The sequence below is a fragment of the Scyliorhinus torazame genome, chromosome 4, assembly GCF_047496885.1.
Source record: "Scyliorhinus torazame isolate Kashiwa2021f chromosome 4, sScyTor2.1, whole genome shotgun sequence".
Lineage (NCBI taxonomy): Eukaryota > Metazoa > Chordata > Chondrichthyes > Carcharhiniformes > Scyliorhinidae > Scyliorhinus > Scyliorhinus torazame.
This window is the reverse complement of record NC_092710.1, coordinates 325477238-325502672: the sequence shown is the minus strand read 5'-3', so window position 1 is coordinate 325502672 and position 25435 is coordinate 325477238. Positions and strand designations below refer to the sequence as shown.

Below are 25435 nucleotides of genomic sequence, written 5' to 3'. Positions count from 1 at the left end.
CTGGCACACGAGGACGATGAGTTTACCCTACGTAGGGCATCAGCCCACAGCCCCTCCTCAATCTCCTCCCCCAGCTCTTCTTCCCATTTCCCTTTCAGCTCATCTACCATGATCTCCCCCTCGTCCCTCATTTCCCTATATATGTCCGACACCTTACTATCCTCCACCCATGTCACTGAGATCACTCTATCCTGCACCTCCTGCGTCGGGAGCTGCGGGAATTCCCTCACCTGTTGCCTCGCAAAAGCCCTCAGTTACATATACCGAAATGCATTCCCTTGGGGCAACCCATATTTTTCCGTCAGCGCTCCCAGACTCGCAAACGTCCCATCTACGAACAGATCTCTCAATTGTGCTACCCCTGCTCTTTGCCATGCTCCAAATCCCCAATCCATTCTCCCCGGATAGCTTAACTATTGATGAGCCCGCCCAACATCACCCTCTGATCTGAGGTAAGTTTCAAAAAGAGGATCAATCTTTTCAAAATCAGAAATGGTATGATCAGGGTTTATACACCTATAATCTCCTGCAGTTACCTGGATTCCCTCACAGAACCACTAAGCAGTTTCCTACTATGAAACTGGTCACATATCTTTCTCTGCTTTTACCCCCTTCAGGGTTAGCAAAACTGGAATATGTTGCACCAGAAAGTGGAAGCAAAGAGCACTAATAACCCTCACAATATTTTCTCATCTATTCCCCATGCACCATACAAAAAAATTCAATACACGAGAGGTACCTACAGAGATACCCTGAGTTCTGCGATTCATTATTACAGCAAAAATGCAATGAATATCATTGAAACGCGCCCTAGCCATGTTCCTGTTGAACACATATTGTCTCTTAAGAGCAACACTGGCTAAGGTTTGGGAATAAATTACTCAGCTGCATTGCCACAGATGTTATAAACAAGAAAGGCTGCAGATGCTAGTAATCAAAAAAAGAAACTTATGCGGTCAGGCAGCATCTGACAAGAGAAGAGGCAAGTCGAGGTTTTAGGTGTTGAAGTTTGGTCAGAATTGGAAGATATTACAGGCAAGCAGCATTGTAAAATGGAACTGAACAAGGTAATGTAGTGTAACACACAAGCATAGACATATGGAAAGTGATAGTGAGACCTGTAAAATGTTTCAGAGTAAAACAAGATATTTAAATAGAAGTGATGTGAGTGAGTGCGAGACACCAGGAAGCATAATTAAGAGAAATTGTCCAAATAAATTTGAGAACTATAAAGGGGGGGGGGGGGGGGGCGGCAATGGAATTAAGCAGAAATTAAGCGCAAAATGTGGTAAAGCAGAACTGGATACCGTGTCCCTCAAGCCCCAATCCGGGTAGCACTGCCAAGCTTACTGGATGCCAGTGCAACGGTGCCCAGGTGCCACTGCCAAACGTCAGGGCCCAAGGCCCGTGCCTATGAAAGGAGGGTGGATGGGGGTATGGAGGGTGGGAGGGGAGGGGAGGGGTGCAGAGCAGGTAAGATGGGCCTCTGGAAGGTTGGGAGAGGTGATGGGTGGGTGTCCTGGAAGGTGGTGTGGGGAAGCCTGAAGATGGGGCCCCGCAGGACCCCATAGCGGGATGTCCTCACTTGGAAGTTGTGGAGTACTGCCCATGTGTGTGGGTGGTGACAATGCCCATGGGTGCGGAACCCACAAAAGCTCACTTAGGGATCGGGGTGCCCCTTTCAAAATGGTGGCCCAATCTCAGAGTTCAGGTCCCCAGTGATGAAAAAAATTCTAAGTGTGGGCTAAACCGGTGAGAAATTCCCTAGAGCCCAAAAAAGTGACTAGGGGCGCAGTGTCCGAAAAGCAGTATGTCATGGCGCAATGTGCCAGTATCTGCCGGGAGACCCACTCCCGGTAGCCACCCGGCTCTCCACGCCTCACAAGATCTAACTCGAGCTCGCAAGGCGTCGTGATGTGAAGCCCACCCATTTTTGGTGGGATCACCTTTTGGCAAATTGGCATATTAGAGCGGGACAGCTAGTCTCACTTTAATATACAGTTCCCTGAGGTAACCAAGCATTACGATCTATCCACTTTGTCTTAGAGACCTCAGGTGAGCATCGTTCAGTACTGGCCTCCAAAACAGGGACCAGACGAAACGGCACTCATGGGGGGGTCTCCTCAGGGAATGGAGGCCCCCTGCCCTCTGGGCAGGGTGGTACCCTGGCACTGCTGGTGCCATCCAGGCACTTTGATACTGCCAGCCTGGCACCCTGGTCAGCGGTAGTGCCCTAGCTTCAAACTGCTGCGGCCTTGTCACTGGGGCTGCTCTTTCAGAGGAAGTATGACCAAACCGGCTCCATCTCATGACGCCAAGGGCATTCGAAACAAAGAACAGAGTACAAAGAACAATACAGCACAGGAACAGGCCCTTCGGCCCTCCAAGCCTGTACCGGTCATGATACCAACCTTGGCCAAAACCCTCAGCACTTCCTTGTGCCGTATCTCTCTATACCAATCCTATCCATGTATAAGGGTGGGCCAAAAATAGACATTATAGTCTATGGACACCTGTGGCCCCTGCATGCCTTTTTCCACGTGCTCTCAAGAAGGTTCAATGACCGTTTCAAATCAAGAGTGGTTTCCGCCAACAGCTTCCTCTGCATGGCCATATTGTTAATGCCACATCCGAGTCAGTCCCCCAACATTTCGGAGAGGGAAGGTCCAAACTTGCAGTGTTCAGCCAGATGTCGCAGGCAAGCCAGTGACTGACTCGTCAGGAGACCGCAATGCCATATTGAAATGATACCATTGCATAATTACAGAAGGTTTGGGGTCAGAATGTTCCAAACCCAAAGCAACCAGCTCATCAAAGGATTTGGAGTCCGACGCAGCTGGGTAAGTCAGACTCTTTATGATCCCAAATGTCAGGGCCCTGCAGGCGGTCAGGAGGAGGACGTTCTACCGGTCTCCCCCCAAAATCCCATTTGTCTGTAAAAAATGCCTCATGCGCTCAGAAGCATTATTGGGGTTTAATTTATCGAAATCTCATCATGAATACTTACCGAGAATTTAGCAAGGCCCTTGGTGCATGAAGCGCTGAAATGAACAGTGGTAGAAATCAGGAAGCAGTAGCCAAAGATAGATATGTAGGTGGACGGCTTACCTTTATTCATCCACCCGCATAACAGAGTTTCTGAAAGACTTCATAAATGTTTCCCTCCACGGTTCCTCCTGGTGACCTATTCCGACATGTTGATCGTCTTGCTGTGAGAAACTCTCTGAAGTGTCACTGAACTTGGGATTTAAAAGTACCTACCTCTGCAATCATTCGGTTTGTATCTCCCAGGAAAAGTAAGTTGAGGGATTCTTCTTCATTGTTCGCTTGGTGAAGAGAGAGATTCTTCAGATGAATGTGTTGGTCAGTATCTTCCATGATGGTTACCTTACTAATGGATGGAAATAAATATTATCAAAAACAGAACAGGTTGTACACTTCATATTAGGAACTGAAAGTTGTAACCCAACTATTGACAATTGATTATCCCACTCTGGAATAACTGTAAATGACGGTCATTAAACTTGCTACTTCTAAATTGAATGAATAAATCTCACGAACTAGGAGCGGGATTCTCCGTGATCGGCGTGATGGCCTGACGCCGGCGTCAAAAACGGCACGAAACACTCCGGCGTCGGGCCAACCGGAACGTCGGAAATCTTCCACCTGGAAGGGGCTAGCAGCAGCGTGACGCCATTCGCGACGGTGTCGCCCGTCACTGACTTTGCGTGGCGTCGCAGCACAAAGACGCCCCCGCCGGAGACCCGACAAAATGGCCGCCCACCACGTAGCCCCGAGGTTCCAGGAACGCGACATCGAGGAGCTCCTGGACGCAGTGGAGCAGAGGAGGGAGGCCCTGTACCCCGGACACAGCCGCAGGGTCACACCACACCTCAGCCGGTGCCTGTGGAGGGAGGTGGCAGAGGCCGTTAGCGCCATGGCCGTAACAGCCAGGACAGGCATCCAGTGCCACCAGAAGGTCAATGAACTAGTCAGGGCAGCCAGGGGGAGTACACCCTCCCCCCCCACCCCGCGATGGGCGGGACAGTCCTAGCTGAAACCGACATGGCTGCACCCATCCATGCAGGCTGCATTGGCAGGTTGGCGTGTTAACCTATGCCATCATACACACAACCACCGGTCCGCATGTATATGTGTACGTAACACTGTTGCTCATTATCCCCCCCCCCGCCACGCAGGAGAAGAGCGCTCATAACAACCGGGAGCGTGAGAGAACCGGAGGGGGTCCACCTGAAGTGTGCCCCCTCACCGTTCATGAAGAGAGTGCCCTGGACCTTGCAGGCGAACCCGAGGACTGGGAGGTTGAGGAAGCAGAGGTCGGGGGCGCAGCACCATGTGAGACCCCCCACTGTCTGCCCCCTTTCCCCCTTCCCCCTTCCCCCCTTCCCCTTCCGCCATCCATTTCCCCATCCCCCTTCCCCCATCCCCCCTTCTCCCATCCCCTTTCACCCCTTTCCCACTTCCCCCTTCCTCATCTGCGTGTCCAACCATGCATGCTGTATTGTGTATTCGAGGACCAAACATCGACCCACCCGTCCCTGCGGATGCCGACCGCCCCCAGGACGTGCCAGGGCGCCCACGAGACAGGGATAGACCCGTCCCATCGGGCATACCTTGGCCCCACCCAGTGCCAGGACACCCACGAGACAGGGAAAGATCCGGCCTGTCAGTCATATGATTCTCCACCCAGTGCCAGGGCGCCCACGAGACACGGATAGTCCTGGCCCATCAGGCATACGACGCCCCCACCCAGTGCCAGGGCGCCCTCGAGCCAGAGATAGACCCGGAGCGTCAGGCGTACGCCGCCCCCATCTAGTGCCAAGTGCGGCGACGCCGGAGGGCCACACCCAGCGATGAGGAGGGCAGCAACGGCAACAGGCGCCCGTCCCAGTCGACCCGGGACACTGACACATGACACAAGCACCCAGGAGACCCACATACAGGACACACACACCCAGGACACACCCACCCAGGACACTGGCACACAGGACACTGACGCACAGGACACTGACACACAGGACACAACCCCCCAGGACACCCACACACACACAGGGGACGGACGGACAGGAAACACTACTCCAGGGGACCCCGGACTTCGGGTTCGATGAGGACCTCGACATTACGCCACTGCTATCTCCTACACCCTCCACAATCGCAGAGACACTCACCTCGGCTGGGCACTTTAGCGATGAGGCCTCTGGTACACTAACTGGTGCGCACAACACAGCCGTCCCGGTACAGCAGGTGGAGGTAGGAGCAGCCGAGGGGCCAGACGGTCGGAGGGCAGCCCGATGCAAGCAACCATCTGCCGCCCAGACGGGTCCTGGGTTCCTGGAGTTACCACACCCACACATAGACCCGATGCAGTCACGGACCCAAGGACGATCGAAGGGGGTGACGGCCGGCTTGCGGCACCTGCAGACGCAGGTGGAGGAGTCCACCCGCGTCCAGTGGCAGGGAGTGGTGCCAGTCATACGTGCCACTCAGGCCGACTCCGCATGGATGGCGTCCGCGGTGGAGGCAATGGGGACGACGGTGTTAGCCATGGGAGCAGTATGCAAGGCCTGGGGCTTTCCGTTCAAGCGGCTTCTGTGGCCCAGGACATGGCTGCCCTCTCACAGGAAGCCATGAGCCAGAGCCAGCAGCAGATTACAGAGGTGCTCAACGCCATGGCCCAGTCTCAGCAGGCCATGGGCCAGTCTCTGCAGGCCATGGCCCAGTCCCAGCAAGCCATGGCCCAGTCTCAGCAGGCCATCGCTGAGGGCATCGACGCCATTGCCAAGGTGCTGGCCGGCATCACCCAGACACAGACAGGGATAGCCAACTCCCTGAGCTCCATGGCTGCAAACTTGCAGACCCTTGCTGATACCAGGGCGGGCCTCCAGGACTGGCAGCGGCAGGTGCCGAGGATGCGTTGGATGCTGGATCCCCTGGAGAGGCCCGGGGGCCATCGGGCACCCCGAGGGAGGAGGAGATGCTGGGGCCATTCCGGTCCCCCTGCAGGGGAGGTCCCGGAACACCGCGACACCTCGGACCCCACCCCCCACCCCCGTATCCCCTCCCCTCCCCCCCCCACCCCCTGTCCCCGTCCCGGGTGCATCTGGTGGGCAACGGGCTGGACAATCCCAGTCTCCCGAGCCGCAGCCTGGCCCATCCAGGCCGGGCCGCCCCAGGAAACGGCCGCCAAAGGGGACCCTAGTCACAGGGCAGGAATCACAGGAGTCCACCTCCAGCTCTGCTGTACCGTCTGGGGAACCACCTAGACGTAGTCAAAGGGCCCGTAAGGCCAAAAATTAGACACTGAGTAAGTTGGCACGGGTGCAGGGCACAGACTAGTTATAGGGGCTAGGGCACGTGTATGAACTGTTTGTCATTAAAATCACTTTCACACCTACAGAAGCTGCCTTTGTACCCTGTCCGATGCATGCGGGGGTGTGGTGTGAGATGAGCGACAGTGTGTGTGAGGGGTGATAGTACATCAGCCTCAGGTGAGTGTGCCCCCCACCCCCCCCGGGTCGCCCTCGTCATCCCCCTGGGCAGACAACGGGACCGTGCGCTGCTGTGTCAAGGACGCATGCAGGGACGGTCCAGGTGGAGGGTGTTACTGTGGCCATGAGTAAGACATTGCCTAACGATGTAGAGCCCGGAGCTCATCGCAGAGCGGGTTGTCATCATCCCCCATGGCATGCTATAGACACGCTTCCACGGTGGCCGTGTGAGCCCTGCCCATTGTGCCGCAGGTGGATGTGCAATGGAGGGGTGGTGTGCATGCGGGTGATGTGAGGATGGTTGGTGGTGGGTGGGTGGAGGTGGTTGGTGGGTGGGGTGAGGGTGTTAGGCTGGTGCCATAATGTGCTGTCTGTGCCCATACCCGGCGATTCCCACCCCCCCCCTAGTCTGTGAACCGGGCGGCTATCAACCCGTCCCGTGCCCGCTGGCCCAGCCGGTAATGGTGGGTAGCCTCCCGTCCATGTCCAGCCCGTCTGTCCCGTACATTGCCCCCATCCTCCTCATCTGGGGAGGCCTGCCCTTCGTCGTGTTGCTCCTCCCCATCCTCTGCCTCCAGCACATCACCCCTCTGCTGGGCTATGTTGTGCAGATCGCAGCAGACAACAATGATGCGGCCAACCCTATCCGAAGGGTACAAAGGACCCCTCCAGAGCGGTCCAGGCACCTGAAGCGCATCTTCAGCAGCCCAAAGCACCTCTCGACCACACCCCTGGTCGCTGCATGGGCATCGTTGTAGCAGTTCTCCACGTCAGTCTGTGGCCTCCGTAGAGGCGTCATCAGCCACGACCACAACGGGTAACCCTAGTCACCCAGCAACCAGTCCCTCAGCCGGGGGTGGTGTCCCTCGAGCATTACGGGGATGAACGATTGCGCCAATACGAATGAGTCATGTACACTGCCTGGGTACCGGGCGCAGAAGTACAGGATCCTCATGCGGTGGTCGCAGACCACCTGAATGTTCATGGAGGAGGTCCCCTTCCTATTCGTGAACACAGCCCTGTTATCAGCTGGTGGCCGCACGGCATCATGCATCCCACCGATCCCTGGACCATGGGCATCCTGGCCACGGCAGCGAAGCCCGCTGCCCGGACATCCTGGCTGGCCCGGTGCACAGGGAACTGGATGTGGCGGTCCGCGATGGCGTACAGGGCGTCCGTCACTGCACGGATGCACCGGTGCATCGTTGCCTGCGAGATGCCAGACAGGTCCCCACTCGGCGACTGGAATGACCCCGTCGCATAGAAGTTCAGGGCCCCCGTAACCTTGACGGCCACCGGGAGAGGGTGTCCTCCACCAGTGGCACGCGGTGCCAGGTGTGCCATCAGGTGGCATATATGGGCGACGGTTTCCCGGCTCATCCAGTGTCGCCTGCTGCATGCCTGGTCCATGAGGTCCTGGTACAACGTGCGGAGCCGGTACACATGGGGCCTCATTGGGCGTCTCCGTCACCATGGCATCACCACCTCCTCCTCATCCTCCTCCTCCTCGTCCTGTCGGGCGGGCCTCCAGCCTGGGCGGCTGCCACCTGCCTCTCTGCGGCAGGCTCCTCTGCGCCAGCCTCCACCGCCTCCCTGGCACACTCCTGCTCCAGGTCGCCCAAGGCAACTTCGCTAGGTGATCACCAAACATTACGGTCTGCAGGGGGTGGGGGGGGGTGGGGTTTTGGACGACATATCATCATTGTACATGCCCCCCTCCGCAGCCAGGTGCCATGGGCTGCATGGTCACGACTGTTGCCACCTGCCACCTGGCCAGGAAACCCCCTTCCCCCCCCCCTCCCCGGCACTCACCCCCCCCCCCCCCCCCCCCCAGCCCCCCCCCCCCCCCCCGGCACTCACCCTCCCCGGCACTCACAGCCCCCCCCCCCAACCCGGCACTCAATCCCTCCCCCACCCCCGACACTGACCACGATCACCAGCACGCACCCTCCACCGGTACCCGCGACCCCACCCCCCACCTACGGCCATGCGAACGCTTCTCCAGCGGCCGCACCACGCCGACCCCTACCTCCGCTGGCTGGTGTCAACCAGCACGACGGCGGGACTTCAGCCCATCCGGCCCGGAGAATTGGAGCAGCCCCGGGGCCCATAGAATCGCGCCAGCCCTCGCTATTCTGAGAGGTGCACGATTCCCGTGCATTCTTGGCTGCCAGAGAATATCGCGGGCGGCGTCGGAGCGGTGGGGCAGGATTCACGCCACCCCCCAGCGATTCTCTGACCTGGCGGGGGGTCGGAGAATCCCGCCCTAGGAGTCAGAGAACTTGTTTTAAAAATTGTTCCAAAAGATTTACACACTTTCTAGTTCTGTGTAGTTACAAGCACTACATTGTATTATCTACCATTATCTACTGATGTTGAGTGACAAAGAGCAAGAATTATTCCTGGTCAGGGGAATTGGGACAGTTGGAGGGGGGGGGGACATCACAGCAGGAGTTCCTCAGAGTAGTGTCCCAGGCCCAACCATCTTCAACTGCTTCATAAGGTCAGATGTGGGGATGTCCATTGATGATTGCACAATATTCAGCACCATTCACAACACCTCGGGCACTGAAGCAGTCGACGTGCAAATGTAGCAAAACCTGGACAATATCCAGGCTTGGGCTGCCAAATGGCAAGTAACATTGGCACCACACAAGTGCCAGGCATGACTATCTCCAATAAGAGAGAAACAAGCCAACACCCCTCGACATTCAACAGCATTACCGTCGCTGAATCCATCACACTCAACATTCTGGGATTTATCATTGGTAACTCTTCTATCCAAGCTGATAAATTACCCCAATCCCATGTGGTCTAACCTTGTGAATTAACCTTCTAGAAACATAGAAAACATAGAAAAAAATAGGAGTAGTAGGAGGCCATTCGACCCTTCAAGCCTGCTCCGCTTGATCAACTCAATAGCCTAATCCCGCTTTCCTCCATATTCTTTGATCCCCTTCGCCCAAAGTGCTATATCTAACTGCTTCTTGAAAACATAAAATGTTTTGTACTCAACTACTTCCTGTGGTACCGAATTCCACAGGCTAACCACTCTCTGGGTGAAGCCCCTCCAGAACCCATCCAGCACAGGGCACGCCCAGAACATGTGGGCATGATTTGCTGGGCTCCCCGAACACCTCACACACCTGTCCTCCACTCCAAAAAACCGACTCAGCCTTGCCCCAGTCATGTGCGCCCTGTGCAGAACCTTAAATTGCATCAGGCTAAGCCTGGCGCAAGAGGAGGAAGAATTTACCCTACCCAGGGCATCCGCCCACATACCCGCGTCTATCTCCTCCCCCAGCTCCTCCTCCCAATTACCTTTCAGCTCCTCCACCGAGGCCTCCTCCTCCTCCTGCATCTCCTGGTAGATCGCCGAGACCTTGCCTTCTCCAACCCACACCCCCGAGAGCACCCTATCCTGGATCCTACGTGCTGGCAGCAGCTGAAATTCCCTCACCTGCCATCTTAGAAATGTCCTTACCTGCATGTACCTGAAGGCATTTCCAGGGAGGAGCCCGAATTTTTCCTCCAACGCCCCAAGGCTCGCAAACGTCACATCTATAAACAGGTCCTCCATTCTTTTAATTCCTGCCCGATGCCTGCTCAGAAACCCCCCTCCATTCTTCCCGGGACGAACCGATGGTTCTCTCGAATCGGGGACCAAACCGAGGCCTCCGCCTCGCCCTTGTGCCGCCTCCACTGCCCCCAAATTTTCAGAGTCGCCACCACCACCGGACTCGTGGTGTACCTTGTCGGCGAGAGCGGCAGCGGTGCCGTCACCAGCGCCCTGACGCGTGTCCACACAGGACGCCATCTCCAGCCTCTTCCACGCCGCCCCCTCCCCTTCCATTAACCACTTTCGGATCATCGCTACATTGGCAGCCCAGTAGTACCCACATAGATTCGGCAACGCAAGCCCTCCTCTGTCCCTGCTCCGCTCCAGAAACACACTTTTTACCCTCGGGGTCTTATTCGCCCACACAAATCCCATTATACTCCTGCTTACCCGCTTAAAAAAGGCCTTAGTGATCAGAATGGGAAGGCACTGGAATACAAAGAGGAACCTCGGAAGGACCGTCATTTTAACCGACTACACCCTACCCGCCAACGAGAGTGGCAACATATCCCATCTTTTGAACTCCTCCCCCATCTGCTCCACCAACCGTGTCAAATTGAGCTTGTGCAGGGCCCCTCAACTCTTAGCCACCTGGATCCCCAGGTACCGAAAACTCCCTTCCGCCCTCTTCAGTGGAAGCTCGTCTATCCCCATTCCCTGGTCCCCTGGGTGTATCACAAATAGCTCACTCTTCCCCACGTTGAGCTTTTACACGGAAAAGTCTCCAAACTCCCTGAGGATCCGCATTACCTCCGGCATCCCCCCCACCGGGTCCGCCACATACAGTAACAGGTCGTCTGCATACAGCAACACCCGGTGTTCCTCCAACCCCCCCCCCCCCCCTCCAGATCCTGGACTCCCTCAAAGCCATCGCCAAAGGTTCAATTGCCAACGCAAATAGCAGGGGGTATAGGGGGCACCCCTGCCTCGTCCCCCGGTACAGCCGAAAGTATTCCGACCTCCTCCGATTTGTGGCCACACTCGCCACGGGGCTTCGTACAGTCACCTAACCCAACTAACGAACCCCTCCCCGAACCCAAACCTCCTGAACACTTCCCACAGGTACCCCCACTCCACCCTATCGAAGGCCTTCTCCGCATCCATAGCCGCCACTATCACCGCTTCCCCCTCCACTGCAGACATCATGATTACATTTAGGAGCCTCCGCACATTGGTGTTTAGCTGCCTTCCCTTCACGAAACCTGTCTGGTCCTCGTGGATCACCCCCGGAACACAGTCCTCAATTCTGGTAGCTAACACCTTCGCTAACAGCTTCGCATCCACGTTGAGGAGCGAGATTGGCCTATACGACGCACACTGTAAAGGGTCCTTGTCCCGCTTCAAGATCAGCGAGATCAGCGCCCTGGACATCGTCGGGGGTAGGGCTCCCCCTCCTTCGCCTCATTGAAAGTCCTCACTAGTAGTGGGCCCAACAGGTCCATATACTTCCTGTAAAGTTCCACCGGGAACCCATCTGGCCCCGGTGCCTTCCCGCCTGCATACTCCCCAGCCCCTTAGTCAGCTCCTCCAGCCCTACCGGTGCCCCAAGCCCCACCACCTGCCCCTCCTCTACCCTCGGGAACCTCAGCCGGTCCAGAAAACGACACATCCCCCCCTCCTCCATCGGGGGCTCAGACCTATACAGCCCCTCATAGAAGTCTCTAAATACCCCATTTATCCCCATCGCACTCCGCACCGTGTTCCCCCCTTTATCCGTAACTCACCCAATCTCCCCCGCCGCCTCCCGCCTCCGAAGCTGGTGTGCCAACATCCGGCTAGCCTTCTGCCCGTATTCATACACCACCCCTTGCGCCTTCCTCCACTGCACCTCTGCCTTCTTGGTAGTCAACAAGTCGAACCCGGCCTGGAGGCTTCGTCGCTCCTTGAGTAGTCCCTCCTCGGGGACCTCTGCATACCTCCTATATATCCTTAAAATCTCCCCCACCAACCTCTCCCTCTCTCTCCTCTCCTTCCCCTCCTTGTGGGCCCTAGTGGAGATTAGCTCTCCCCTAATCACCACCTTCAGCGCCTCCCAGACCACCCCTACCTACACCTCCCCATTATCGTTCATCTCTAGGTATCTTTCAATGCACCCCCGGATCCGCCCGCTCACCTCCTCATCCGCCAGCAAACCCACCTCCAGGCGCCACAGCGGGCACTGGTCCCTCTCCTCCCCTAATTCGACTCCACCCAGTGCGGGGCATAGTCTGAGATGGCTATGGCCGAATACTCAGTGTCCTCCACCCTCGGGATCAGCGCCCTGCTCAAAATGAAGAAGTCAATCCGGGAGTAGGCTTTATGGATGTGGGAAAAGAAAGATAATTCCCTGGCCCCCCGGCCTAACAAACCCCCATGGGTCCACTCCTCCCATCTGGTCCATAAACCCCCTCAACACCTTGGCCATCGCCGGCCTCTTACACGTCCTGGATCTAGAGCGGTCCAATGCTGGATCCAATACCGTATTAAAGTCCCCCCCCCCCGCATTATCAAGTCCAGCTGCCTCCAGGTCCGGAATCCGGCCCAACATGCGCCGCACAAATCCGGCATCATCCCAATTCGGGGTATACACGTTCACCAAAACCACCCGCACCCCCTGCAGCTTACCGCTCACCATCACGTACCTACCTCCATTGTCTGCCATGATGCTCAGCGCCTCAAACGACACCTGCTTCCCCACCAAAATCGTCACCCCTCGATTCTTTGCGTCCAACCCCGAGTGGAAAACCTGCCCTACCCACCCCTTTCTCAGCCTAACCTGGTCTGCTACCCACAAATGCTTCTCCTGGAGCATGACCACATCTGCCTTCAGTCCCTTCAGGTGCGCGAACACACGGGCCCTCTTGACCGGCCCGTTCAGGCATCTCACATTCCAAGTTATCAGCCGGATCAGGAGGCTGCCCCCACCCCACCGCCGATTAGCCATCTCCGTTTCTAGGCCAGCCGCGTGCCCACGTCTCCCGCACTCTCCGTTCCCCCCAGTGGCAGACCCCCGGCCCGACTCTTTCCTCAGGCTCCAGCTCCCATTGGCCAATGCAGCAGCAACCCAGTTCTCCCCCCCCCCCCTCCCCCTCCTCCTGCTCCAGCTAGGTCCCCCCCGAGCTGCGTTGCTCCCCCCATAGCACTCCCGTAAGTTAGCTGACTCCTGCTGACCCCTCCAGTGTGAGAATCTCCCCCCCCCCCCCCCCACTCCTGTCCATCAGCGGGCGCTCCTCTCCAGCACCAGCCCTCCCCCCTGACCCCACCCCCCTTCCTTCCCTAGCACGGGAGAAAAACCCGCGCTTTCCACCAAGACGGCCCCGCCCCCTCAGGCGCACTCCCTTTCGCGGCCTGATCCCAGCTCCCCCACCTCGGGCCTCCCCTCTTCCATCCCCCCCAATGGGGCCCCCTCAGGGGCAGCACGGTAGCATTGTGGATAGCACAATAGGTTCACAGCTCCAGGGTCCCAGGTTCGATTCCGGCTTGGGTCACTGTCTGTGCGGAGTCTGCACATCCTCCCAGTGTGTGCGTGGGTTTCCTCCGGGTGCTCCGGTTTCCTCCCACAGTCCAAAGATGTGCAGGTTAGGTGAATTGGCCATGATAAATTGCCCTTAGTAACCACAATTGCCCTTAATGTTGGGTGGGGTTACTGGGTTATGGGGATAGGGTGTAGGTATTGACCTTAGGTAGGGTGCTCTTTCCAAAAGCCGGTGCAGACTCGATGGACCGAATGGCCTCCTTCTGCACTGTAAATTCTAAGATAATCCTCCAACCACCGACGCCCACACTCTCACCAAACCCCCACTACGAACCATTTCACCCTACCCCATCCAGCACCCAAAAAGAAAACAGTACCAAACAGAACAGAGCATCCCCCCAAAACACAACAATCACATCAATCCCCTCTCGCCATCCCCTCGCAACCGACCCTCAATCCGAGTCCAACTTTTCGGCCTGAATAAAGATCCACGCCTCCTCCGGCGTCTCGAAGTAGTGGTGGCGGTCCTTGAAAGTGACCCACAGTCGCGCCGGCTGCAACATTCCAAATTTCACCCCTTTCCGATGCAGAGCCGCCTTAGCCCGATTGTACCCGGCCCACTTCTTGGCCACCTCCGCACTCCAGTCCTGGTATATCCGGACCTCTGCATTCTCCCACCTGCTGCTCCGCTCCTTCTTTGCCCACCTTCGGACACACTCCTTGTCCACGAAGCGGTGGAACCGCACCAGCACAGCCCCACGGTGGCTCGTTGGGCTTGGGCCTCCTCGCCAGGACTCGGTGGGCCCCCTCCAGCTCCAGAGGTCCCGGGAAGGCCCCCGCACCCATCAACGTGTTCAACATTGTGACCACGTATGCTCCAACATTCGACCCCTCCACTCCCTCCGGGAGACGCAGAATCCGCAGGTTCTTCCTCCTTGACCGGTTCTCCATGTCTTCGAACTTCTCCTGCCATTTCTTATGTATCGCCTCGTGCGCCTCTACCATCACCGCCAGGCCCAAGATCTCGTCCTCATTCTCCGAGGCCTTTTGCCGCACCTCCCGGATCACCGCCCCTTGGGCCTTCTGGGTCTCGAGCAGCTTGCCTATCGAAGCCATCATCGGCTCCAACAGCTCTGCCTTCAATTCCGTGAAGCAGCGCTGGAGAAACTCCCACTGTTTCTGCGACCACTGCGCTCACACTGCCTGGTCTCCACCCACCGCCATCTTGGTTTTCCTCACTCGCACTTTTTGCTGCTCCAAAACTACTTTTTTCACCGCTCCATTCCTGGTCCAATCCATACAGTGCCGCGGAAATGTTACTATGCCTTCCCACACTGGGAACCGTCGAACAAATGCCACTGGGGGCCCTAAAAAGAGCCCAAAAGAACGTTTCTGTCGAGAGCTGCCGAAAGTGCGACTTAGCTCCGCATAGCCGCAACCGGAAGTCTCTTAACCCATTACTTAACACCCGAATGCGATGGATGCTTGGATAGTGAGTAAACCTAAGGAGTGAGACAGACTTTTAATTAGTAATGGGTTGAAGGGTTATGGAGAACGGACAGGAGCTAAGGCCAGGATGGGATCAGCCATGATCTAATGGCAGAGCAGATCCGTTGGGCCAAATGGCCAAATCTGTTCCTACATCTTATGAACTTATGAAGGGTCTCTTGTGCACTGTATCATTCTGTGATTCTGTGACCAAGGCCACTAAAATAATTCATTCTGACTTTTGTTGTAGTTTATGGGAACTTGTTGGGTGCAGATTGTCACATTTCCCTCACTTAAACAGTACCTTCTCTTCAAAAGTACATAAGTAATTCTGAAATTTTTGGGACAGCAAGAGGTGTGAAGGGTATTTTGTAAATACAGGTTGTTTCTCTTTTTACCTATACAGCCAAGCTGTATTTTAGTTGTGGCTTCATTTTACCTATCTACACATTGTTAAGAAATCATAATGCTGTTTATTAAGTTACAAGCCTTATTTTTAGTATATCCTTGGAATATTGCTGAAACAAAACAATTTTATTGATTCACATCTCTTCCTGTCAAGTGTCTCCTCGACTCACTTCGTAACACTCAAGTGTTTAAAAGTTGGTGAATTCACACCTCACTCCAGGACTTGAGAACAGCATGTGTTGCCAGTTCAGTGCTGTTCTGAATGAGTGCTGCTTTTCAAAGAACAAAGAACAAAGAAATGTACAGTACAGGAACAGGCCCTTCGGCCCTCCAAGCCCGTACCCGGGCAGCTCCAAGCCGACCATGCTGCCCGACTAAACTACAATCTTCTACACTTCCTGGGTCCGTATCCCTCTATTCCCATCCTATTCATGTATTTGTCAAGATGCCCCTTAAATGTCACTATCGTCCCTGCTTCCACCACCTCCTCCGGTAGCGAGTTCCAGGCACCCACTACCCTCTGCGTAAAAAACTTGCCTCGTACATCTACTCTAAACCTTGCCCCTCTCACCTTAAACCTATGCCCCCTAGTAATTGACCCCTCTACCCTGGGGAAAAGCCTCTGACTATCCACTCTGTCTATGCCCCTCATAATTTTGTAGACCTCTATCAGGTCTCCCCTCAACCACCTTCGTTCCAGTGAGAACAAACCGAGTTCATTCAACCGCTCCTCATAGCTAATGCCCTCCATACCAGGCAACATTCTGGTAAATCTCTTCTGCACCCTCTCTAAAGCCTCCACATCCTTCTGGTAGTGTGGCGACCAGAATTGAACACTATACTCCAAGTGTGGCCTAACTAAGGTTCTATACAGCTGCAACATGACTTGCCAATTCTTATACTCAATGCCCTGGCCAATGAAGGCAAGCATGCCGTATGCCTTCTTGACTACCTTCTCCACCTGTGTTGCCCCTTTCAATGACCTGTGGACCTGTACTCCTAGATCTCTTTGACTTTCAATACTCTTGAGGGTTCTACCATCACATTGTTGGCTGAGGTCCTGTCAGCCTCTCTGTGACTCAGTTAGACATACTTAATCCCACGGGACACTCTGAAGAAGAGCAAAGAGTTTTCCAAATATCCTGGTTAGCATTACTTGCTCAGCCAACACCAAAGACAGAAAAGTTGGTCAGTCATGGCTCTGTTGTTGGCACTCTCACTTCTGAATCATAAGATCCTCAGTTCAAATCCCGCTCCAGGGTTTGAGAACACAAGTCCAGGCTTACACGGTAATGGAGTGTTATATTGTCAGCAGTGCTGACCTTCAAATGAGACATTAAGGCAAAGCCCTGTCTACCCGCTCAGGTGGATGCAAAATAATCCCATGGCACTATGCTGAGTCCTTCCTGGTGTCTTGGTCTTATCCCTCAATTAGCATCATATAAACAAATTATCACATCGTTGTCTGTGGGAAGTTTGTTATGTGCGAAGTGGTTGCCGAATTTCCTACATTTGACTATGCTTCAAAAGTGCTTAATTGGCTTTACAACATTGAGACATCTGCTGGCCGTGAAAAGTATGATAGAAATGCAATTCTTTATGTCTTAGGTTTCATTCATCTTGTTTGCAGATTGAGGAACTTTGCTATGTGCAAATCAACTCATGCGTTATCCACTTAAGTGACTACTTTCCAAAGTGTTGGATATGAAAGATTTTAGCAAAGCCTGAAACATGCGATAAGATGTTGTATAAATGCAAATTCTTCATTCTGTCTCTTGCTATTTACTTTTCAAAAATATTTTTTATTCAATTTTAACAAAGTTTCAACAAATCCCCCCCCTCGCAGAAAGAAAAAAGAAAACGCACAGAAAGACACCGTACGCCCAAATTATACAGAGAATTCCCCCAATATACAAACCCCCCCATGAAACAATATAAACATACCCGGAGACGCCACCCCCCCCCCCCCTCCTCCCCCCTCTCCCCCCACCCCCCTGGGTTGCTGCTGCTGCTGACCTCCTCCTAACGTTCCGCCAGAAAGTCTAGGAACGGTTGCCACCGCCTGAGGAACCCTTGCACAGATCCCCGCAAGGCAAACTTTACCCTCTCCAATTTAATGAACCCTGCCATGTCATTAATCCAAGCTTCTACGCTTGGGGGCTTCGCATGCTTCCACAGTAGCAGAATCCTCCGCAGGGCTACCAGGGACGCAAAGGCCAGAATACCGGCCTCTTTTGCCTCCTGCACTCCCAGCTTGTCCAATACACCAAATAATGCTAACCCCCCGACCCGGGTGTTCACCACCTTGGACATAATCTTCGCAAAGCCCCTCCAAAACCCCTCCAGCGCCGAGCACGCCCAGAACATATGGCCGTGATTTGCCGGGCTCCCCGAGCACCTCACAAACCTGTCCTCTACCCCAAAAAACCTACTCAACCTTGCCCCTGTCATATGCGCTCTGTGAACAAATTTAAACTGTATCAGGCTCAGCCTGGTGCAAGAGGAGGAAGAATTTACCCTACCCAGGACATCAGCCCACAGACCCTCATCTATCTCCTCCCCGAGCTCCTCCTCCCACTTGCCTTTTAGCTCCTCCAACGAAGCCACCTCCTCTTCCTGCATCTCCTGGTAGATCGCCGAGACCTTGCCTTCTCCAACCCATACACCCAAAATCACCCTGTCCTGAATCCTTCGTGCTGGAAGCAGCCGGAATTCCCTCACCAGCCGTCTCACAGGCGCCCTCACCTGCATGTACCAGAAGGCGTTTCCAGGGGGCAGCCCAAATATCTCCTCCATCACCCCAAGGCTCGCGAATGTCCCATCTATAAACAGGTCCCCTATTCTTTTAATTCCTGCCCGATGCCAGCTCAGGAACCCCCCTCCATTCTTCCCGGGACGAACCGATGGTTCTCTCGAATCGGGGACCAAACCAAGGCCCCCACCTCGCCCCTGTGCCGCCTCCAATGCCCCCAAATTTTCAGAGTCGCCGCCACCACCGGACTCGTGGTGTACCTTGTCGGCGAGAGCGGCAGCGGTGCCGTCACCAGCGCCCTCAGACTCGTGCCCACACAGGACGCCATCTCCAGCCTCTTCCACGCCGCCCCCTCCCCTTCCATTACCCACTTTCAGATCATCACTACATTGGCAGCCCAGTAGTACCCACATAGATTCGGCAACGCCAGCCCTCCTCTGTCCCTGCTACGCTCCAGAAACACACTTTTTACCCTCGGGGTCTTATTCGCCCACACGAATCCCATTATACTCCTGCTTACCCGCTTAAAAAAGGCCTTAGGGATCAGAATGGGAAGGCATTGGAATACAAAGAGGAACCTCGGAAGGACCGTCATTTTAACCGACTGCACCCTACCCGCCAACGAGAGTGGCAACATATCCCATCTTTTGAACTCCTCCTCCATCTGCTCCACCAACCGTGTCAAATTGAGCTTGTGCAGGGCCCCTCAACTCCTAGCCACCTGGATCCCCAGGTACCGAATGCTCCTTTTCGCCCTCTTCAGTGGAAGCTCGTCTATCCCCCTTCCCTAGTCCCCTGGGTGTACCACCAAGAGCTCACTCTTCCCCACGTTAAGCTTATATCCAGAAAAGTCCCCAAACTCCCTGAGGATCTCCATTACCTCCGGCATCCCCTCCACTGGGTCTGTCACATACAATAACAGGTCATCGGCATACAGCGACACCCGGTGTTCCTCTCCCCCCCCCCGAACCAATCCCCTCCAGTTCCTGGACTCCCTCAGTGCCATGACCAGAGGCTCAATTGCCAATGCGAACAAGAGGGGCAGGGGACACCCCTGCCTCGTCCCCGGTACAGCCGAAAGTACTCCGACCTCCGCCGGTACGTGACCACACACGCCACCGGGGCTTTATAAAGTAGCCTAACCCATCTGATGAACCCCTCCTTGAACACAAACCTCCGCAGCACTTCCCAAAGATACTCCCACTCCACCCTATCGAAGGCCTACTCCGCGTCCATAGCCTCCACTACCTCCGCTTCCCCCTCCACTGAAGGCATCATAATTACATTAAGGAGCCTCCGCACATTGGTGTTCAACTGCCTACCCTTCACAAATCCAGTCTGGTCCTCGTGAATCACCCACGGGACACAGTCCTCAATAGCCAGCACCTTCGCCAGCAACTTTGCGTCGACATTGAGGAGCGAGATCGGCCTGTACGACCCACACAGTGATGGGTCCTTGTCCCGCTTCAGGATCAGCGAGATCAGCGCCTTGGACATTGTCGGGGACAGGCCCCCCCCCCACTCCCTCGCCTCATTGAAAGTCCTCACTCGCAGTGGGCCCAACAAGTCCATGTACTTCCGATAGAATTCTACTGGGAACCATCCGGCCCCGGTGCCTTCCCTGCCTGTATGTTCCCTAGCCCCTTGACCAGCTCCTCCAGCCCAATCGGTGCCCCCAACCCAACCACCTGCTCCTACTCCACCCTCGGGAACCTCAGCCAATCTAAAAATCGCCGCATCCCCCCTCCCCCATCGGGGGCTCAGACCTATAGCTCCTCATAAAAGTCCCTGAATGCCCCATTTATTCCCACCGCACTCTGCACTGTGTTCCCCCCTTTATCCCTAACCCCACCAATCTCCCTCGCTGCCTCCCGCTTACAGAGCTGATGTGCTCGCCTTCTCCCCATACTCGTACACCGCCCTTTGCGCTTTCCTCCACTGCACTTCTGCCTTCCTGGTAGCCAACAAGTCAAATTCGGTCTGGAGGCTTTGTCGCTCCTTAAGTAGTCCCTTCTCGGGGGCCTCTGCATAGCTCCTATCCACCCTTAATATCTCCCCCACCAATCTCTCCCTCTCTCTCCTCTCCTTATGGACCCTAGTGGAGATTAGCTCTCCCCTGACCACCGCCTTCAGCGCCTCCCAGACTACCCCCACCTGCACCTCCCCATTGTCATTGGCCTCTTAAGTATCTTTCAATACACCCCCGAATCCGCCCGCTCACCTCCTCATCCGCCAGCAGTCCCACATCAAGGCGCCACAGCGGGCACTGGTCTCTCTCCTCCCCCAACTCCAGCTCCACCCAATGCGGGGCATGGTCTGAAATAGCTACGGCCGAATATTCCGTGCCCTCCACTCTCAGGATTAGTGCCCTACTCATAATGAAAAAATCTATACGGGAGTAGACTTTATGGACGTGGGAAGAAAATGAAAATTCCCTGGCCCTCGGCCTGGCAAACCTCCATGGGTCCACTCCCCCCATCTGGTCCATAAACCCCCTAAGCACCTTGGCCACTTACCCGTCCTGGACCTAGAGCGGTCCAGTGCTGGGTCCAACACTGCCCTCCCCCCCCCCCCCTCCCCCCCATTATCAGGCTCCCTGCCTCCAGGTCCGGACCCCGACCCAGCATGCGCCTCATGAATCCAGCATTGTCCCAATTCGGGGCGTATACATTCACTAGTACCACCCGCACCCCTTGCAACTCACCACTCACCATCACGTACCAACCTCCATTCTCTGCCATGATGTTCAGCGCCTCAAACGACACCTGCTTCCCCACCAAAATCAACACCCGTCTATTTTTCGCGTCCAACCCCGAGTGGAAAACCTGCCCTACCCACTTCTTTCTCAGCCTAACCTGATCAACCACCTTCAAATGCGTCTCCTGGAGCATAACCACATCTGCCTTCAGTCCCTTTAGGTGCGCGAACACCCGGGCCCTCTTGACCGGCCCGTTCAGGACTCTCACATTCCAAGTTATCAGCCGGATCGGGGGGCTACTCCCCCCCCCCCCCCGCCGACTAGCCACGCTTTCTATGCCAGCCACGTGCCCGCGCCCCCCGCACCCTCCATTCCCCCAGGTGGCGGATCCCCACCCCGACTCTCTCTCTGAACATCAGCTCCCCTTTGGCCAATGCAGCAGCAACCCAGTCCCCACCCCCCCCCTCCCTCAGCTAAGTCCCCCTCTAGTTGTATTGCTCCCCCCATGGCACTCCAGTAAGTCAGCTGACTCCTGCTGACCCTGGCCTCTCCCGCCACTCCATCGACCCCCCAGGCAATCAGTGTGCGCTCCTCTCCAGCACCGCCCTTCCCCCCGCTCCCGCCCCCTTCCTTCCCTAGCGCGGGAAAAAGCCCGCGCTTTCCCACCAAGCCAGCCCTGCCCTCTCTGGCGCAACTCACCTTTTGCGTCCTTGTCTCAACTCCCCCACCCCGGGCCTCCAGCCCCCCCCCCCCCACCTCCCCCGCACAGGGCCCCATCCTTCCAACAACCGACACACACCCTCCCACACAGCCCACATTTTGAACCATTTCGCCCCACCCCACCCCGCACCAAAGAAAACAGAACAGAGCATCCCCCAAAACACAGTACCCCCCCTTCCAACAAACCCTCAGTTCGAGTCCAACTTTTCAGTTTGGATAAAAGTCCACGCCTCCTCCGGCGTCTCGAATGGTGCCAATCCTGAAACGTGACCCACAATCACGCCGGCTGCAGCATCCCGAATTTCACCCCCTTCCGATGCAGAACCGCCTTAGCCCGGTTGTAGCCGGCCCTCTTCTTGGCCACCTCCGCGTTGCAGTCCTGATATATTTGGAACTCTGTGTTCTCCCACTTGATGCTACATTCCTTTTTGGCCCATCTCAGGACACACTCCCTGTCCACAAAGTGGTGGAACTGCACCAGTACAGCTCGCGGCGGCTCGTTGGACTTGGGCCTCCTCGCCAGGACTCGGTGAGCCCCATCCAGCTCCAGGGGCCTCGTGAAAGCTCCCGCGCCCATCAGCGTGTTAAGCATCGTGGCCACGTATGCCCCGGCATCCGACCCCTCCACTCCCTCCGGGAGACCCAGAATCCGAAGATTCTTCCTCCTTGACCGATTCTCCATGTCCTCAAACTTTTCCTGCCACTTCTTGTGCAGCGCCTCGTGCGCCTCGACCTTCACCGCCAGGCCCAAGATCTCATCCTCGTTCTCCGAGGCCTTTTGCCGCACCTCCCGGATCGCCGCCCCTTGGGCCTTCTGTGTCTCGACCAGCTTGTCAATCAACGCCTTCAACGGCTCCAGCAGCTCTGCCTTCAGGTCCGCAAAGCAGCGCTTGAGGAACTCCTGCTGCTCCTGCGACCATAGCGCCCATGCTGCCTGGTCTCCACCCGCTGCCATCTTGCTTCTCCTCCCTCGCACTGTTCGCTGCACCAAAATCACTTTTTTGACCGCTCCACTCCTGGTCCAATCCATACAGTGCCGGGGGAACCGTACTGTCACCTTCCCACACTGGGAACCGTCGAACAAATGCCCTCAAAAGACCCCAAAAGTCCGTTTCTGACGGGAGCTGCCGAACGTGCGACTTAGCTCAGCATAGCCGCAACCGGAAGTCTGCTATTTACTTTTTGGTAGCTGTTTAACTGAACCTTTCTATTCGTGGTTGGTAGTTGTTGTCCCTGGTTGTTAATTGTTCATGGAAAAAGCCCTACCTGCTCATTTGCAATCTGCTGTTCTTTCTATGATTTTTGATTCAGTCTGGTGTGGTGTGATATCCGCTTTGCACATGTAAAGCTTTCAGGCATGACATTTTCTAAGTGTGACAGACACATACAAGGTCCCAGGTTTTTTAAGTATATGGATAGACTACCCATGATTTGTAACAAATGAGAATGTGAGATCAGGATTGTCCTTCTCGGTTGACACAATTTATACCAAAAAGAGGCAACAGCACGATAACTCCCATTACTTGCAGACAACTTTTAACAGATGGAATGTGTTTTCCAATACAAAACTTTACACTTCTAAATGATAACAGGATGAAGCACAGCCATGCAATTCCTCAGGAGTTATACTATTCGATGGTGACTGTTGATTTTCACACTACAAATACCTGCAGTTTTGCATCTTTAATAGAGCTGAAGATTTCTGCTTATGGGTGAAGAATAAGATATTCTACTGGCACAGCAAACTGTAGCAATATCATGCTGGTCACAAAGTGTGGCAGGCAATGGATTCACAGCTGTTATTCCAAACCTGATTAGTTCCTTACTTTGCACATACCTTCAGAAGCTGAAAACAGCAGGCTTTCATAGAGGAAATTGGAAGTTGATGACTTAATTACCAAGGGCTGCCTCCATACACAGTTTTGGGATGAGGCAGATATATGGCAAATGCAAATCTACAGAGATAGATGTGGTACAATTTGGGGAAAATAGAGAATGTTAACACAAATCAATAGGTAAAAAGGTGTGGGAGTGAAGATCTTCAAAAGCAAAGCTGAAGATAAACAAAGATACATAAATGTAGGTTTAAAGAGGCAGAAGGTACAAATAAATGGGAATTATTCCCTCAGGACTTCCGTGAACGGCGAATGGCAGGTCAACATTCCCGCTGACCCTTTGAGGCGCCAGGCTGTGGTGTGCACAGCAGGCCACAATGCTGCAGAACAACCTCTTTTGAGAGAACTGCAGAGCCCCATCTGCACGGTGTAAACATCAGAAGTGCATCTTCAGGATGCCAGTGGTTTGCTCTACGATGGACCTTGTCACAGAATGCACTGCGTTGGATCTTTCCTCCAAGGAACTTTTATGCCGCTGCACGGGGTCAAAAGCCAAGTCTCCTGCTGGTACCTAGCAGCCAACCCTGTAAGCACTGTGGCCCTCGAAGATCTGTGGTACCTGGGTGTGGTAAACCACATTATTGTCTTTATTGTATTATATTCACTGTGCTATGTTGTACAAGCCTGGGCTTGTCCAGGTTGGCTCTGCCTGTGGCTCCTGCCCTCGGGGATTCTGTATAAAAGTGGCAAGTCTCCGCCTCCGGACCCAGTTCGGGTCCAGAGGCAGGAGGCTTGCTGTTTAGTGTATTAAAGCCTCAGTTACGTTTATCACTCGTCTTCTATTATTGATGGTGTATCAATTTAATACACTAAACGTCTAAAAATGGACTCTTCACTCAAGTTCAACTCCTCACTCAAGCCTGATCGCTTGCAACTGGACCCACAAGCAGCTGACGCTACAGAAACTTTTGAACACTGGCTAAGCTACTTCGAGGCCTACCTCGCATCTTTTAACGAAGACTTCACGGACCTCCAGAAGAAGCAGGTCCTCCACGCACGGGTGAGCCAAAGAGTCTTTAACCTCATCAGGGACGCCCCCTCGTACGCGGAGGCGATAACGCTGCTAAAAGGACATTATGTGAAATCCGTCAACAGGTATATGCTAGGCACCTCTTCGCCACAAGATGCCAACGCCCTGGGGAATCACTCGCGAATTCCTATGCGCCTTGCGCATCCTCTGTCGAAACTTTGACTGCCGGGCGATATCGGCTACCCAGCACTCGGAGCTGCTGGTCAGGGACGCCTATGTCGCGGGTATGCATCGAACTATATCCGCCAGCGTTTATTAGAAGGGGGGACACTCGGCCTCCCAGAGACAGTCCAGCTCTCCAACTCACTGGAGATAGCCTCCCAGAACATGGGGGCCTACACCTCTGACCGCGCGGCACCCTCGTGGGCGCAGCCATCAACCGACCTGGGCGCGACGCAAGCCTGCGCCGTGCAGCGGCCCGCCAACGGCAGAGGCCCGAAGTGCTACTTCTGCGGCCAGGGTACTCACCCCCGACAATGCTGCCCGGCACGGAACGCTACATGTAACGGCTGTGGGAAGAAGGGCCACTTCACAAAAGCCTGCCAAGCCCGACCCCCCCCCCCTAAATCTTCGAGGCCCAGCAGCGCTGCCTGCTGCCAGTCGGGTCCACCCCCAGCTGCCAGCCACCCGCCATGTGCGACCTGTGGACGCCGATGTCTTTAATCTCAGCCGACACGGGGGCCGCCATGTTGGATGCCATCTTGCACCTCACCCGCCACGTGCGACCCACGGGGGCCGCCATCTTGGACACCATCTTGCACCTCGCCCACCACATGCCACCATCTTGGGACCCCTCCGCTGCCTCCCGGGAACCCAGCTCGCCCGACCGTACGCTGGCCGCTGCTACCGTCGACCGGCCCGC

At 55.2% G+C, this 25435-nt stretch overlaps 1 protein-coding gene across 5 annotated transcripts in view; it reads right to left on the bottom strand.

The window, feature by feature from the left end:
- kif6 (kinesin family member 6) overlaps positions 1-25435 on the bottom strand; it is an 848078-nt gene that overhangs the window by 658650 nt on the left and 163993 nt on the right. For all 5 annotated transcript variants that reach the window (XM_072500179.1, XM_072500178.1, XM_072500180.1 and 2 more), the window contains exon 6: positions 3262-3391. In XM_072500179.1, coding sequence (XP_072356280.1) covers positions 3262-3391 — 130 coding nt within the window. The remainder of the gene's footprint in view (positions 1-3261; positions 3392-25435) is intronic.